General features: G+C 43.3%; 1 protein-coding gene across 1 annotated transcript; it reads left to right on the forward strand.

Annotated features, from left to right (window-relative positions):
* Positions 1-335: 335 nt before the first annotated feature.
* LOC310945890 (tetratricopeptide repeat protein 16-like) lies at positions 336-13,139 on the forward strand (the record flags this gene model as incomplete). The annotated part of the gene is made up of 13 exons (XM_083912148.1): positions 336-359; positions 476-663; positions 759-849; positions 1,089-1,226; positions 4,408-4,508; positions 4,793-4,922; positions 5,401-5,615; positions 6,213-6,478; positions 6,555-6,699; positions 11,476-11,641; positions 12,170-12,303; positions 12,591-12,732; positions 12,939-13,139. 13 exons carry the CDS (start codon positions 336-338, stop codon positions 13,137-13,139), a joined length of 1,941 nt encoding a protein of 646 aa, XP_083768274.1.
* Positions 13,140-18,294: the final 5,155 nt, after the last annotated feature.

Below are 18,294 nucleotides of genomic sequence, written 5' to 3' on the forward strand. Positions count from 1 at the left end.
TGGTCTATACAATGTCAGAAAATAGTCCATCCCGGGTTCTCAAAGTCCTGGTTAATGTATTTAAATGTCTTGTTTGGTCCAAAAACCAAAATATAATCTGTATATAAAAAATAGAAAAGTAGGACATATCCATATTTGAGAGGCTGCAGACAACATTCTCTGCCACAATGTAGTTGATTATTTGTCTGTAATCTTATCATTGCAGCTCTGCTAACATGAATCAGCACAATTCTCAACCTTGAACTGATGCTGACAACTGCACATGAACAAAAATGGACAATAAAATAATCCACAATATTCAAATAAGTAACTTAATGAGACACCTAAACTCAGTAATGTTTGCTAGAGTAGACAAAGTGGTTTGTTTTCTTCTCAGGAAAAGTACATCCTCCTTGTTTTGTAGGTGGTTATCCCTCAGGAAAACTGAAATGTTTTTTGGCATTTAATATTAACTTGTTGTCAATTGATTGTCCAGCCGCAGACAGAAGAGAAAAGTTTATTTCCCACTGCTGTGTCAGAAGAGGAGCTGGATGAGGCCAAGAGAAAAAGCACCTTGAAGCAGCTCTTTGGCTCCAGTAAAATCTTCCTGGCACCAGCAGAAAAACACCCTCAAAGACCAGACCTTCAGGGGAGCCTCATCATCCAGAGCAAGGCTGCAGAGCAGTGAGGAGCATGAGGGATCTCTGCAGCAAATATGTGCAAAGTTAGAACGAGAAGTCCAGTCGGTGAAATAATGATTGTGACGTTTTTCTTTGCAGTTGCACAAATGGAAAAGAAGCAATGAGAAAGTCTCAATATGAGAAGGCTGTGATCTGCTTCTCCAAAGCCATCACACTGCAGCCAGAACAGGTGCTGGACTCACCAGGACAGCATGTTAGAAAAAAAATATAGAATAATCTAAGTACCCTACTACTTTATTAAAGCAAAAATCAAATTACCTGTGACACATGCACGGGCAACCCAACTGGGGATTTCCGTTCACCTGTGTGTTTACTGTCATTGTATTTTTGCCTGTGTCTGCTGGTGTGAGGTGTTTTAAGCTCCAGTAGGTTCAGACACACACTAACCTCTGCTGTTGTGTGTTTTAGACTCAGCTGCATGTGAACCAGGCAGAGGCCTACCTGCAGCTGTGTGACTTCCAGTCAGCAGCAGCCTGTTATAAACGGGCCTGTCTCCTGGAGCCCGGAGCTGTCAGTGTTCGCTTGGCCTTCATCTATTATCTCCAGGTAAGAGTCTCCACAGCACTCCTTTGTCCTGGCTGGGCTTTATTGCTACTGTGACATGTACACTTTAGTTGTTGTCTATCCAGAGACATATGCTGCAATCCTAAAACTATAGACATCATATGAAATGTGTGTTTTAATGTGCATTTTTTAAAATATCAGTTCACATGCAAACCAAAGACATGTTTCTGTCTTTATGCATGCAAAGAAGTAGAAAATAAAGTATTTTCTATTATATTATATTCTAAAAGAGAAAAGTTATTTATTTTTTGGGTGTTGTTTGTTTTAAAGATGTTGATGGAAGAGAATAAAATGTCTGCTTTCTCACCCTGGACTTTAATTTGTTGTCCAGTGTTTCTCTGTTGAGATGTATGTTCTTCATATCATTCAGGTTTATTCTGCTGTTGCACTGATAATAAGACATCTCATCTCATCTTCAACCTCTTATCCGTGGTCGGGTTGTGTGGGCAGAAGCTTGAGCAGGGGACCCCAAACTTCCCTTTCCTGGGCCACATTAACCAGCTCTAACTGGGGTATCCCGAGGCGTTCCCAGGCCAGTGTGAAGATATAATATCTCCACCTAGTCCTGGGTTTTCCCCGAGGCCTCCTCCCAGCTGGGCATGCCTGGAACACCCCCCTAGGGAGGCGACCAGGGGGCTTTACTTTAGATGATCCTGAACCACCTCAACTGGCTCCTTTCAAGCAAAGGAGCAGCGGCTCTACTCCGAGTTCCTCACGGATGGCTGAACTTCTCACCCTATCTCTAAGGGAGACTCCATCCCCCCTCCTGAGAAAACCCATTTCAGCTGCTTGTACCCACAACCTCGTTCTTTCAGTCATGACCAAGCTTTCATGACCATATGTGAGGGTAGGAACGAAGACTGACCGGTAGATTGAGAGCTTTGCCTTCCGGCTCAGCTCTCTTTTCGTCACGGTGCGGTAGAGCGACTGCAACACCGCCCCCACTGCTCCGATTCTCCAGCCAAACTGACGCTCCATCGTCCCCTCACTCGTGAACAAGATCCCAAGATACTTGAACTCCTTCACTTGGGGTAAGGACTCATTCCCTACCTGGAGTAAGCAATCCACCGGTTTCCTGCTGAGAGCCATGGCCTTAGATTTAGAGATGCTGATCCTCATCCCACCTGTTTCACACTCGGCTGCGAACCGATCCACTGAGTGCTGAAGGTCATTGACCCACGATGCCATCGGGACCACATCATCTGCAAAAAGCAGAGACGAGATCCTCAGCCCACCGAACTGCAACCCCTCCTCACCACAACTATGCCTCGATATCCTGTCCATGAAAATCACAAACAGGATTGGTGACAAAGCGCACCCCTGGCGGAAGCCGACCCCCACTGGGAACCAATCCGACATACTGCCCAGGATCCGAACACAGCTCTCACTGTGGGTGTACAGATATTGGATGGCCCACAGAAGTGACCCCCTCACCACATACTCCCGCAGCACCTCCCACAGTATGTCCCGGGGGACGCGGTCATATGCCTTCTCCAGATCCACAAAGCACATGTAGACTGGTTGGGCATACTCCCAGGCCCCCTCCAGGATCCTTGCGAGAGTGAAGAGCTGGTCAGTAGTTCTATGTCCAGGACGGAATCCACATTGTTCCTCCTCAATCTGAGGTTCGACTATAGGACGAACCCTCCTTTCCAGCCCCTTGGAGTAGACTTTACCAGGGAGGCTGAGTAGTGTGATACCCCTGTAAATGGCATCCACCCTCTGGTCCCCCTTTTTAAATAGGGGAACCACCACCCCGGTTTGCCACTCCCTTGGCACTGTCCCAGACTTCCACGCAATGTTGAAGAGACGTTTCAACCAAGAAAGCCCCTCCAAACCCAAAGCTTTCAGCATTTCTGGACGAATCTCATCAATCCCTGGGGCTTTGCCACTGTGGAGTTGTTTGACTACCTCAGTGACTTCCGCCAGATATATTGACAATGATTCCCCATCAGCCTCCAGCTCTGCCTCTACAAAAGAGGGCGTGTTAGTTGGATTAAGGAGTTCCTCAAAGTGCTCCTTCCACCGCCCGATTACCTCATCAGCTGAGGTCACCACCGTCTCGTCCTTTCTGTAAACAGCTTTGACGGTTCCCCGTTTCCTCCTCCTGAGATGTAAAATGGTTTTCAAGAAGCACCTTGGTGCCGTCCAAAAGTCCTTCTCCATGACTTCTCCGAACTTGTCCCACACCCACTGCTTTGCCTCTGACGTAGCCGAGGCCGCTGCTGCCCTTCTGGCCCGTCGGTACCTTGCAACTGCCTCCGGAGTCTTCTGGGATAACCAGATGGTGATCAGTTGACAGCTCTGCCCCTCTCTTCACTCAAGTGTCCAAAACATACGGCCTCAGATCAGATGATATGATCACAAAATCGATCATCGACCTTTGGCCTAGGGTGCTCTGGGACCACGTACACTTATGAGCATCCTTATGTTCGAACATTGTGTTAGTTATAGACAATCGGTGACTAGCACAGACGTCTAATAACAGACGACCGCTCAGATTTAGATCAGGGAGGCCGTTCCTCCCAATCACGCCTCTCCAGGTGTCTCCATCATTGCCCACGTGAGTGTTGAAGTCTCCCAGCAGAACTATGGAGTCCCCTACTGGAGCCCCATGCAGGACTCCATTCAGGGTCTCCAAGAAGGCCGAATACTCTGAACTGCTGTGCACAAACAACAGTCAGAGTTTTCCCCCCTACCACCCGCAGGCGTAAGGAGACGACCCTCTTGTCCACCAGGGTGAACTCCAACACCGTGGTGCTCAGTCAGGGGTTTGTGAGTATCCCCACACCCGCCCGGCGCCTCACACCCTGGGCAACTCTAGAGAAGAATAGGGTTCAACCCCTATCCAGGAGTACGGTTCCAGAAGACACCATTCATAAAAATCTAAGATAAATGTCTGAACATAAAATATTTTAATGCTGATCTTAAAAGCTGCAAAGATTTATCGCTTAATCGTTTAGTTGAATATAGGATATAAAAGAAAATTGATTGAAGAGATAAAACGACCAAATTCTCTGTTTTCAGCTTCTTAACTATGAATATTTCCTGGTTTCTTTCCTCCTTTATGACAGTAAACTGAATATCTTTGCGTCATCTCGGCCTTGGTGAAACACTGAACCACATTTTAGTTGCAGTCTTCACTGTTTCCTGGTGTCCTCAGGGCCAGTGTTTGTTTGACCGAGGCCTTTTCCTGGAGGCTCTGGAGGCCTTCAGCAAAGCTGCTGAGCTGAAGCCGGGCTGCAGGATCCATGAGGTCAGAAGGTCAGCAACCTGTGTCCTCTGGGGGGAGGGAGAGGGAGAAGGAGAGGGAGAGAGATTGAAAGTGTCAGATTAAGATGCAGTAGCTTCACTTTTTGTTCCTAAGTGCCATTTTTTCTGGTTATTTGGTTAAGTCATTACAATTGTGCTTATTGGATACAATCTATCCAAATTACAGCAGCTTTAATTCATATTGGACAAATGACCTGACATGTCAGTGCTTAAGATGTGATATTTACAACCTTTTGTTTCTAACTTGTTCATTTATTTTGTACTGTGTGTCCAAGCCTGGCCTGTCTAACAGCTGAAGGTCACCACACTGACTGTCTAAAGCTGGTGAACCACTGGATGCTGTCAGACGGTCCCTCCTCCGACCTTTACATCCTCAGAGCCCGACTGCACAAACTGCTCAACCAGGTGGCAACTGCAGGGACTTTTTACACTTTAGATACCTCCAACCAGCAGCATATACACTTCTCAGGCCATGAGCTGATGCAGTAAAGAGTCAAGCAGTTACATAGGGCCGCAGAAGGAGCTCAATCCTCCACAGTCAAAGCCACAGACAACAGAAGTGATTCATATGAGGAATTATTTTCTCCTTCCGAGAAAGAAAACTTCATCATCAAGACTGAACACATTTGAACAGTTAACATGATTTTTACAGTTGAACACATGCAGACATTTCTATGGCGAATAAACAAGTAAAAAAAAAAAGAAGAAGTTACGGCTGTGAATGAACATATCTTGTAATATAATGTTGACATGATAAGAATTAATCAATGTATGTGAATATTCAGACGGTTAAAGAAAACTCATGTTCTGTAAAGTAGCCTACTAAACACGTAATCAAAATGTCTATGGTTAAACTCCTGGTGATTTTTCCTCTCCTGTCCAGACATCACAGTGCTACCGTGACGCGAAGTCGGCGTTGGCGTTGAACCCGACATGTCCGGTGGTGGCAGCCATGCTGTTGCAGCTGCAGGAGGCCAGTGAACTGGCCCGACAGAAAGCTGTGGACAGAACTATGACCGACCAGCTGCCTGAAGCCCTCTGCATGATCAACGTTGCTCTGGAGAACAGTCCACAGGAAGCACGTCTCTACCTGTTCAGGTGAGTTCAGACAATAGGAAACACTCCAACATCTCTCAGTTACAAAGATGCTCTACAGTAAAGACTAGAAAATGCATAAGTTGACATATTAGTGATGTCAAGATTTTTTCAAGATATCTATGCCACTGAAAGATGACAAATTATCATATTGAATTATCTCCCAGCCCTATGATAAGTTAATTACATTACTAATTTATTTGAATGATCTAGTATATAAAATGTGAAAAAATTGACACACTAAGACATTTTTTTATTATATACCAACGGTATATTAATATGTATATATTGCTTATTTGACCAACAGCCAGAACACAAGACAAGTTATTGATTTGGTTACAAATTGAAAAAGAGAAAGTCGTCTTTTGCTTTTTTGAAGCTGAAACCAGCTGTTGATTGGTTTTCTTCCCTATTATCAAACTACAAGATTCAGCAAAATGACAAACAATTAAAGGTGTTAATGTTAACAAACTGATAACTTTGGTTAAGGTCAGAACGATTCAGTGAAATCCATTATTTTAGATTAATTTCAATTAAATTATGTTGAGCTACATTCAGTTCTGTCTCAAATCACTTTCATTTACACAAACTCTCCATCAGAGGGATTCTGTACCGACGTCTGAAAGACTTCACCGCAGCCATCGAGGATCTGGTCCAGGCAGTGGAGCTGAGCGAGGAGGAGGTCAGAGGTCGGGAGGATGAGCAGGGCTCTGTGGAAGAGGAGGTGCAGTGTCAGCTGGTTCTCACCTACAATGATTTCGCTGTGCAGTGCTTCAGCAGAGGCATGTACGCTGAAGCCACTCTGCTGCTCAACAAAGCCATCGAAGAGGAGAAGGGCCAGGCGGGCCTGTACCTGAACCGGGGAGGTGAGGACATGGACACTTGGTCTTTGTGTGTAGATCTAATGTGTACATCTCCTTCTTTACTGTGTGTGTGTGTCAGACTGCTTCTTTAAGCAGGGCGAGTGGTGTTTTGCTCTGGCTGACTACCAGCAGGCTGAGGAGATGACGCGACCTGATGACCCCGCTGTCTGGCTTCGCCTCGCTGTCCTTCACAACACACTGGGCTCTTTCTGTTTCCAGGACGGGTCAGGACCACACCGACACTCACAAATGAACACCCACATAGACCTGTCACAGACATATCAGAACGTTTAGGTCTTATCGTAGCACGATAAGCAAGTGCTAGTGTCTTGTAACGCAGTGGTTCCCAACCTGGGGGACCCGACCCCCCAAGGGGGGCGTCAAAGAACCAGGGGGGGTCGCGAAGCCCTCTTGATTTTAAGGGGTTTAATCATTTTAATGTAATTAAAATGTTAAATAAATGAGTAAGCTAAGAATTTTATTCATATATGTGACAAAATCAACTAAATCCAAGGGCCACATTAAACATTTATTTGTGTATTTCAAATTTTAGATAAATGAATAAGTTATAGGCCTTATCACGAGGAACAGAGCGTGTGTGACTTGAACTCCTCACGTGCAGCAGTCGTTGCTAGGTGGAGCTAAGGGAGAGATGGCGAAGCGTCAGGTAGAGAAGACTGCGGAAAATGTCAAAAAGAAAAAGAGGAGCTACCAAGAAAGTTATATTGAGTTTGGCTGCATAGAAGCAATGGATAAAATTAGAGCAGAATGTATATTTTGCTTTGAGAAACTGGCAAATGAAAGTTTGAAGCCCTGCAAGCTGAAGCGACACCAGACAACTAAACATCCCGAGACGGTGGGTAAACCCAAAGAGTTTTTCATCAGAAAAAGAGAGCTTGTTGTCACTAGCAGGCCCCAAAACATAAAGGAGAGTTTCTTCAGGGCGGGAAGCGACCAGAGGCAGGCAATGGTTGCATCCTTTGAGTGCTCTCTCCTAATTGCCCAAGCCAAAAAGCCACACAACATCTGCGAAACACTGATTAAACCTGCGTGCATTCAAATGGCTGAGATACTGTGTGGACCGCAGGTGGCTAACAAATTTAAGACTGTACCACTGTCCAACAACACAGTGAAAGACAGAATCGACAGAATGTCAGGAAACGTTGAGAACACACTCGTTGAAAAAATCAGGACAGGCCCGTTTTCAATTCAGCTGGATGAAACTACCACTGTGGCAGAGGAAGCAATTCTCATTGTTTATGTACAGTACATTGAGGAAACTGAGCTTAAACAAGACATTATTATGTCTGTTAATCTCACAGCCACCACAAGAGGAGAGGATATTTTCAGTGTAGTCGACACGTACGTCACAAGGCACAATATTCCCTATGAAAATATAGTTGCATGCTGCACAGATGGAGCCGCCGCAATGATGGGGAAAAATAAGGGCTTCCACAGCCATTTGAAGGAGAAGGCACCGCACTGCTTAGTGTTTCACTGCATGATACACAGACACGCACTGGCAGGCAAACACCTCTGTGAAGACCTGGACGTAACCTTAAAGACTGTGGTCAAAATAGTCAACTTTATTAAAGCTTGCCCGGTCAACAAAAGGATCTTTGCACAGCTGTGTGAGGATGAGGTGCAACAGACACTTCTCCTCCAAACCGAAGTGCGCTGGCTTTCCCGGGGCAAAGTGTTGGTGCGTTTCATGGAACTTAAAAGCCAAATAAGGGAATTCTTAGCCGTTCATAACCAGAAACTATCCGACGAAATGACCGATGAGTTTCTCATTAAGACTTCATATGTTGTAGAGTTATTCAGTCTGTACAAGGAGGCAAACAAACGCATGCAGGGCGCGGATGCCAGCGTAATGGAGTGCAAAGAGGCAGTGGATGCGTTTGTGTGCAAAGTGGAGTACAGAAAGAATAAATTGGGAAAGGGGGACCTGCAACAGTTTCCCTTGCTACTACAACAGTCAGGAGGGAAGTTATCTGATTCTTTGGCCAGACAATTCACCCGCCACATGGAGCAGCTTCAAGAGGAGATGCACTTGCGTTTTTCGGATATTAATGAACATGTCTCAAAAGACGCATGGGTGATGTACCCATTTCTCGCTAAAGAAGAAGATGTGGAGCACCTCCAGGCTGAGGATGAGCTCATGGATATAAAGTCCAACTCACTCTGCAAGCGATTCTATGATGAGCATGGATACAAGCGGTTTTGGCTTGTGAAAGGACCAGGAGTCGCTCCTTGGCTTGCTCATCATGCGACCACCAGATTCATCTTGCCATTTGCCACAACATACCTGTCAGAGACTGCTTTCAGCGCTCTGGTCACCATCAAAACAAAGGCACGCAACAGACTTGATGTGCACAGTGACTTTCGTTTGGCTGTTACCAAAGTCACACCAGACATCCCATTGCTGGCTCAAGAAATACAGTGTCAGAGCTATCATTCAAAGCTAGGCTGCCTGGTATGTATGACAGTGAAATGAAAAGGAGATCATAATACAACAAAACATGTGTTCCTAGTACAGTACAAGTTCTGACGTTTATGTGGTAATTTTACACAGGTTTTTCCTCATTGTTCCATGCTGTTGCTGTTTTTTTTTATTTAAACAGGTAATATATTGAAATATAATAAAGAAAATAAATTTTCTTTATTAGATTTCAATATGTTACCTGCTTAAATGAATTTGAAAAAAAAGAACTTGTACTTTTAAAAGTACAAGTTCTCCTCATTGTCCCATGCTGTTATTAAATAACTGAAATATAAAGTATTTCATGTAAAAGAAGTTATGATGTTCCTTATTTTATTTTTATTTTCATGGGGGGGTCAACAAAGTTTACAATGGTAAAAATATGGGTCCCTTAAGAAAAAGGTTGGGAACCACTGTTGTAACGGATGCAAGCAGCTACAGGAAGCCAGTGAAGGGAGCAGAGGAGCAGTGTAGTGGGATAGAACTTAGGTAGGTCGAAGACCAGTCGAGCCGCTGCATTCTGGATGAGCTGCAGGGGTCGGATGGCACTGGTCAGCAGACCAGCCAGGAGGGAGTTACAGGAGTCAAGGCGTGAGATGAAAAGAGCCTGGACCAGAACCGGTAAGGGAGAGTTGGTCGTCAAGTGTCACACCCAGGTTCCTTGCAGTCTAGGTGGAGGCTACCACAGAATTGTCAAGGGTGATAGTCAGGTCATTGGTGGGAAAGCCTTTTCCACGAAAGAAAAGCAACTCTGTCTCTGTCAGACAGGAAGATCCGTTCTGCTGCGAGTGTGTCGGACTGAGGAAAAGAGAGAGTAAGTTGGGTGTCTTCAGCATAGCTGTGATAGGACAAGCCATGTGAGAAAATAACAGAACCAAGGGAGTTGGTGTACAGAGAGAAGAGGAGAGGCCCCAGGACTGAACCTTGAAGGACCCTAGTAGTAAGATGACAGAGTTCCAACACAGAGCCTCTCCAAGTTACCCAGTATGCACGTTTTTTAAGGTAGGATGTGAGCAGGGAGAGTGGAGAGCCTGAGATACCTAATTGCTGTAGGGTGGAAACAAAGATCTGGTGGTTAACTGTGTCAAATGCTGCTGAAAGGTCCAAAGCCATGTGAAGTTGCTCAGTGACAGCAAGAAGGGCAGTTTTGGTTAAGTGGCCAGCCTTAAAACCAGGCTGGTGGGGATTAAGAAGGTTATTCAGGTGAAGGTAGGAAGAGAGTTGATTAAAGACAGCACACTCCAGTGTTTTGGAGAGAAATAGAAGAAGAGAGACAGGTCTGTAGTTATTTACTTCAGACGGGTCAAGGGTAGGTTTTTTGAGGAGGGGGTTCACTCTTGCCTCTTTAGGAGAGTCCGGGAAGCAGCCAGTGGATACAGATGTGTTAATAAGATGGGTTAGAGAAGAAGGTCAGGTGCAATAGATTGGAGAAGGGGAGAGGGGATGGGGTCAAGGGGGCAGGTGGTTGGGCGGGCAGAGGTTAAAAGAGTAAGAACTTGATCAGGAGATAGGGGGGTGAAAGAAGATAGCAAAGGGGATGAAGATGAGATTGGTGGAAGGGTGAGATCAGGAGGTGGGGTGGAGAATGAAGATCGTATGTCATCTACCTTTTTTATGAAGTAGTTGACAAAGTGGCTTGGTAGAAGGGAGGAGGAGTACTGGGGGGGTCAAGGAGGTTAGAGAAGAGTTTTCTGGGGTTTGAGAAGGAGGATTGAATTTTAGTCTGATAGAAAGACTTTTTGGCAGCAGAGATGGAGGCAGTGAAGGAGGAGAGAAGAGATTGATAGGTAAGCAGGTCATCAGGGTGTTTTGATTTCTGCCATTTCCTGTCTGCTGCCCTTATAGTGGCTCTCTTAGCACGCACTTAGTCAGACAGCCACGGGGCTGGGGAGGACTTACGAACCCGCCGTGAAGTAAGGGGAAGGAGAGAGACAAGATAGGAGGACAGAGTAGAGAGGAGAGTGTCTGTCGCGAGTGTGGAAAGTGAGAAAGAGGTAGTTGAAGGGAGGGCTGAAAGAACAGATGAGGCCAAAGAGGAAGGAGAGAGGGATCAGATGTTGCGATGGACAGGTACTGTATCTGTTAATGAGAACGGGTTGTCAGATTGGGAGAGTGGGAGAGAGTAGGAAAAGAAGAAGTGGTGAAGTGGAGTTACAGGGAGGTTAGAGGTGGAGCAGTTTCTGGTAAATGGGAGATTACCAGCTTTGTGAGTAGGTGGAGAGGGAGTGAGCGAAAGAGAAAACGAGTAAAGTAACAGAAGTAAATCGGATGACTTCTCTGACTGGATGTTGAAGTCGCCTAGAAGAACAAGTGGAGGGCCATTTTCTGGAATGTTTGATAGAAGGACATCTAGTTCCTACAGGAACTCTCCCAGTGGACCTGGTGGACAGTAGAGGATGACAATGTTTAATTGTACCGGATGAGTTACAGTCACAGCATGAAATTTCAGTCAAAGGCAATTGGACTTGGTTGTTGGTGTCTTGTGTATTGGTGGTGTCTTGTGTATTTGCATGTGCAGGTGTTTCCAGGAGGCAGCGGACATGTTTTCTCTGGCCATCCAGTACAACCCCACAGCCAGTCAGTACTATGAGAGCAGATCCAAGTCCTTCAGAAAGCTCCTGAACCTTGACGGAGCCAGACAGGACTTCATCTGCACACTGATCCTGGATCCCACCAACAAGGAGGTCAGAGCTTCATCTCACCCTCCAGATCCTCTCACATGAGATGTTTTTCTTTTGAGAAGATACTGGCATTGTATAACCTTTTTTATTCAATGACATAAATGTCATTTTAACTATTCTGTGTCATTTTGATTTAGTAATGAAAACACACCTTTTCTCATACAATATAACATATTCAGTTGATGGCAAACAGTGCCAGTATAACCCAGCTGGGGTCAGATTACTTACTACTTATTATTGTAACAAGTAACATTGGCTTCAAAATTTTTGGACTATTTCAAAATCAAACATTGAAACTATTGTACTGTATAGTAAGAAAACGGACTTGGCCTCAAACATATCAAATTAAAGCTACTTTTTTTTGTAATCTGATTACTTAATGCTGATACAATTTGTCCAGTCATTTTTTATTTATTTTTTTTTAATAATGATCGTCTTAGAAAAAAATGTATTTCTAAACTTTGTAGAAGTAAAAAGTAGTAAATTGTGTGTGTCTTGTTTGTTTGTTTGTTTGTTTGTTTGTTTGTGTAGCTGCCTCCAATGCTCATGAACCTGTTCCCCGGCTGCAGTGCGTCAGATGTTTTATCCAGTCCAGCAGGTGAAGCCATAAGGGCTCAGCTGACAGACACCATCCTCGCCTGCAGCTCCTCCTCCGACGAACAAAGGTCAGCAACACAAAACACACCTGATTCACACTGAGTGTTGGAACAGCTGACAGATGTTGAGACAGATGAACTTCATCGTTAAAATCAAATGATTTCTCTTCCATAGAGCCAACCGATCAGGTTGCTATTTATTTGAATTCAATAATTAACATATGGAGTAAAGTACACTATAGTTCTCTTTGTGTTATACATTGTGAATGATAATGGACATTTAATGTGGGTCCTTGAAAAGTTATGGAAAAGTTTTGAGATGTTGTCAGTGAGAATGCATGGTACCCTGTATGTAGACTGAGTGAGAGTCTCCGGATGACTACTCTGACTGACGAGAACACAGTGAGCCAATCAGAAGAGCCATCTGATGCAGGGAAGCCGCTGAAGTTGTGTGTGAACCAACAGGAGATGCAGATAACTGTGAAGAACCTTCTGCAGGTACTAAAGTGAACGTCACTATTTCTCACACTGTCTTAACACGTAAAACTAATATCCTTTACAACAACGGTTCAAGACACTTGACACAGACACAGTATAATCATTAACAACTCTTTCAAATCCATGTGAAACCATGCAAAACAATCTAAGCATCCAGCAATAGTAGCAGGATAAAAATCCCCAGTGTTCTGTGTCTGCTGTGGCAGGTTAAGGATGCGGTTCGCTCATTTCTCCACGACCGTCCAACTGTGCACCTCACTGGGCCATGCCTCCCCACACACCACCCACCATCAACATCACCATCCACACACTGGAACAGGAACAGAACCAGTCCGCCTTCAGTCATGAGAGGAGGTCGTACCACAAGGAAAGATTTGAGGTGTTCTGAATCCAAGTCTCAGAAGTGAGAGTGGAATTACTCTGGGTGTGTTCTTTACATTAATTTCTCTTCATTTTATTTTTCCTTCTTTTGTAACACAACATCAAACAACATAAAGTAACAAGTCCCATAAAATATAAAATGTTTCACCAGACCTGAACAATTCTGCACATTTTGAGTTTTTTCGCATGTTCAGGCCCTCAAATTACTATTATTTTGGAAAAATAAGAATAAGAAACAGACCAATGCCAACAGGGCCTCCGCTGGCTCGACATTACCGCTGCTCATCCCCTTTATAATACATCTGTTTGGATCCAGACATAACCGTGACACCTCTACTCACACACAACTTGCACAGATATCAGACAGTAGACCAATTAAAAATAAAAAAAATAATTTGTTGCCTACAAAAAGCCTCCATTTATATCTCTGACGCTCATATATGGTTCCCAGAGCTGAAAAAATACTTTCTGCTCACCCTTATCAATGTAAGGGCCTATACACACTTACCATTCGTACCCTGCCCAAGCACGAATCATGGCTAAAGACTAGCTCGTTTGACGGCCTGTGCGTCTTGTCCGACTGTTTTTGAATATTTTCATCCGACCAAATTGCAGTAAACACTCCACCTCCGCATCAAACCAACGTGAACCTTTCGCCGCCATTGTTTTAAATGTCCGTGCATGGTCCCTCCTTCTTTTTTCTATGTCCCAACAGGCGCACATAAAATTACGTCAGAGCCACCGTAGGCCTCGTGCTAGTACATGTGAAAATGTGCTTTACAAAAGCCCACCTCTCCCAAACAGTCCGTGGCCGGCAAGCGTACTGCGCCTGGGGGCCGTACGGTTGCACTCGCACTGGTCAAATGAACTAGACTTTTGCCATGAAACCTGTTTGGGCACGGTACGGATGGACAGTGTGAGTGCGCCCTTAGTCAGTCTTTCCAATCCAATTCAGTCTAAAAGTTCCTTTATCCAAACCTGCAATGATGGAGCATCCATGCTCTTCCAACAACATGCTGCCCTCCTGGCTGGAAGTCACCCAAAATCCAGAAGTTTAGTCTTTTTTTTAATTTATGTTAGTATAAAGTCCTCTGGATATGTACCTGGCACACAAAGTTTGGCTTTAAAGTGACTTTGATATTAAACAGTTGTGACAAACATTGTATGATATTCGTCCAGAACATTTCAGTTTTTGGACTCTCTCAGAGACCGTGATATAAAGTACCTTTCTCATCCACACACTTAGAACAAACATCTGGAATATAAGCAGATATATGATGTAGGTTTGACAGGAGGGACATAAATTCTCCTCAAACATTTATGTTGTAGTACCCAAAACCTCTTATTGTACTTATTGTCTGTTTTTGCGCTTTTAAACAATATTTGTTTTAATCTATTGTTGATTGTGTACTATGTGTCAACAACCAATACTGTGGTATTTATGACCACTTTAAACCTTTTACACTGAAGAAAATTCACCCAAAAAACAAAATCTCAAACTTATGTTGAAACAGTAGAAAGAAATCATTCAGCATCATGAATATACACTATTTTATTAGAAATAAACTATAAAGATAAACACGGTAAGACTCAGGCTGCAACAGTGGCAACACTTTTCCAACACGCTGTGGTAATATCCTTTAATTGTCATGTTATTATGGACTGTGGTCCAACAGGTGGCAGCAGAGGTACAGTTTGAGCATGATGGTGTTTCTCAGGCTTTAGCTTTATAATGGACATGAGATCTAAATGTCTACTGGCTCTGAAACTTCTGCATCTCCATCTCCATCATGTAAGTTATCTGATCCGTCTCATTAGCTTGATTGAGTGTAAACTGAGGACTCATCTGTAAAAGAGTAAACCCAATGAGTGATTATGCTTTTGGTCAAAGGGAACTTGAGTGAGCAGACGCTGAACCGCGTTCATGTCAGACAGCTGTCACAGGTTAATCTCCGCTCGTCAGGAGCTCCTGTCTGCAGTGTAGGTCCACACGTCACTGCGAAACCACAGAACCACACCGAATTACATGAGCTTAACTTTCAATTTCACTCATGCAGTCCTACTCACTTATGTCTTTTTTCTCTTCGACAGTAAGATAATATGTACATGTTCTTAAACATTAGATTTAGATGAATTTCACACAAAACAAAATAACCTATAAGAAGAAAAAACACATCAAATAAAAAGTAAATATACAGCAAACTCTCAGTATATCTGGTCTGTTTTTTTAAGTCAAACTTTCCCCTCAAATTCTCTGCCTGGGAACTTGCTTCTACATTATATGGAAATAAATGTAAATAAAGTCTTAAATTCCAGATCCATGAACTTCAGAGTGTGAGACTTTAAAAACAGCAAGTTAGTCTGTTTTGATGTCTGTTGTTATCTTTACTAATGGCTCTTTTTGTAGTACACATAAGTGCAGAGTGCTTTTTGTCTGTGTTGCCACATTATTAATAACTTTCAATGATCCATAATAATCTCTAATTACTTGTTCTCTAAAGCCAAGCGGATCAATCACAATCCAAATCTGTGTTGCAGAGAATTCCTCATAATACACAAGATGGTATTTAAGAATATCTGCAGCAATATATCTATGAATGAATAATCAAAGTGAATGGATGAACCAATTTTGCCATAACGCGATTTTATAACGTCACAGATTCATAACCGTAAGAATCGTAGAAGCTACAATATCTCTTGTGTCCTGATTCCTGCATTGTTTTCCTGTGAAAACCAATAACACAAGTCACGCAACAAGTGTGGATGCCTGTTTGTTTTGTGTGTGACGTAGGGCTGTAGGATTTGATCCATTCTGCGACAGAAAGTATCGATTTTCTTGGTTGCAAGTATCGATACATTAAGTCCCATTCAAATCCCCCTGGGACCCTGCTCGCTGCCCATTTCCTACCTGTTCACTTTGCAGGAAGAGCTATTAGGTCCGCCAGCCGTTAGTGTCGCTGTAGAGCATTTCTAGCTGTCTGTCCAGCAGAGATGGGGACTCGAGATTTGAGACTCGTGCACAATCTTATATTTTTGTACTTTTTGGAGCATTAACATCAGGAGCACAAAGTCATTCTCTCCCACAGAGATGTGTGAGCGGCCACACCACAGATGACACGGAGAGATGACACGTCACCTACTGCTGCTGACCTGGGCGAAGTTAGTTTTAAGTTGGTTATTAAACAGACCGACTCCAGTCCCAGTCTATCCGAATATCCAACTTAAAACTAACTTCAACCCGGTCTGCTGCTGCAGTTACATTGTTTGGCTTTAATAACTTCCGGCGAAGCCAAAACAAGAGAATCACAGAATGCAACGTTTGTGTTAAGCTCAGCTGCATAAACTATCAACGTTAGCTTGTTGCTAATGTTAGCTTTGTAGGAGATTCATTTTTAAATTCGTTGTTCATTAAATTACATATTTCTATATATTTTTTTATATTTTATGCGTATTATAAGTGTTTTCTTGCCGGTGCTGCCTCCATCGGCTGCTAACAACGTTAAACCGGGAGAAATACTTGTAAATTATTAATGTCAGCCAAAGGAAAGTTTACGTAACAGGTTTATTGTTGACCACATAACGTTAATGTTACTGCGTTTTTAGCTTTAACCATTACACTGCATTTGAGAGACTGGAGGATTTTTTATTTATTTCACAGAAAGAGCTGCTGACATTAAACATCTCTTTTTTCAGAGTGTCCTGAGACAGACAGCAGCAGGACTGACAACGTTTCTGACAAACAGAATGAGCAGCCAATACAAAATACATGACTTGTTTGATACATTAAAATGTATCAAATAAGTATAAAAAAAAGCAAAAATACACCAAAATCCAGAATAATCCTGAATATATCTGTCAGAATATCTATAGCCAGATGTGTCTGCCTCCAAGTTTTTATCAAATGTCTTCAAATCCTCCAATGAGAGCAGGACCTGGAGTTTCAGGTGTGTCTGTAATTAGTTCAGGTAAACTTTGTTTATTTACACTAGATTATAAACTGTCATTAGTTGGGACTTTATGAAAGTATATAATATGGTTTCACTCCAACTCTATATTATTATTTATTAAAACCATAAAAGACTTGATTAGGACTTGCTGCTTCCCTCAGAGACTTGAGACTCGACTCAGACTTCCCCTCAGAGACTTGAAACTTGACTTAGACTTGCAAAAAGTGACTTGTTACCATCTCAGCTCTCCAGTCAGAGCCATATGTTGTGTAATTGATTCTTTCCAAGGGTCCAACACTGAATCTGTTTCAACGTGTTGGAGATAATCCTCCAGCCCTTTCTGCTCAAGTCTGTGTGAAAAAGTGAACTAGTGAATGTAACGTTACTAGGCTGGGCCAAGTTTAAACTGGACTGGAGGACCAAACCAGTTTAAACTGGACTGGAGGACCAAACCAGTTTAAACTGGGCTGGATGACCGAACCAGTTTATACTGGGCTGGAGGACCAAACCAGTTTAAACTGGGCTGGAGGACCAAACCGGTTTAAACTGGGCTGGAGGAGTTCACAACGTCTTCCTGTTACTGTCTACATCTGCTGTGACATGCAGTAGTTACCTGGATGTAACTACAGTTCTATGAGGACCTGCTCAACCCGAATATATTACATGGAAGGTAGACTGACAGGTTTTATTTTCCTTCTTCACTCATTAATAATCACGAAACTGGGATATTTCCAGTATTTGCTGTGATATTAGTTTTTTCATCCAAAAAAAATGGATTATTAACTATTATTATTATTTCTTTACATTGGCCCTCTTCTACTCTTTGTTCTGTTGCTCAGCAGAAGTGATGGATCTGATCTGGTCATCAGTGTAAGCAGTGGAGATGTGTTGTGGCGCTGTGGTGTTCTCTGACCTCACAGCATTAACAACAGCTGTGGCAACAGCTGACACAGAGAAAAGACCTATGGCACACTGACTGCTGTCTCACCATAGAAAGCACCCACAGCACAAACATACCAAACATACCAGAGTCCGTCACAGTGGCTTCACGTCATGCACGGCGGGGCTTAATTGACTCTAATGAAAATTGATACAGCTTTTTTTGTGTTGTTTTGACCTTCTCTGAACAGGCCACCGCACATGGAAAATTGGAGAAAACTATTTTTTTTCAGTGTAGAAGTCATTTTTTTTATTATTTGTTCAGATGTATGTCTTCATTATATTCTCGATACCC

This window comes from Echiichthys vipera, assembly GCF_963691815.1.
Source record: "Echiichthys vipera genome assembly, chromosome: 4".
NCBI lineage: Eukaryota > Metazoa > Chordata > Actinopteri > Perciformes > Trachinidae > Echiichthys > Echiichthys vipera.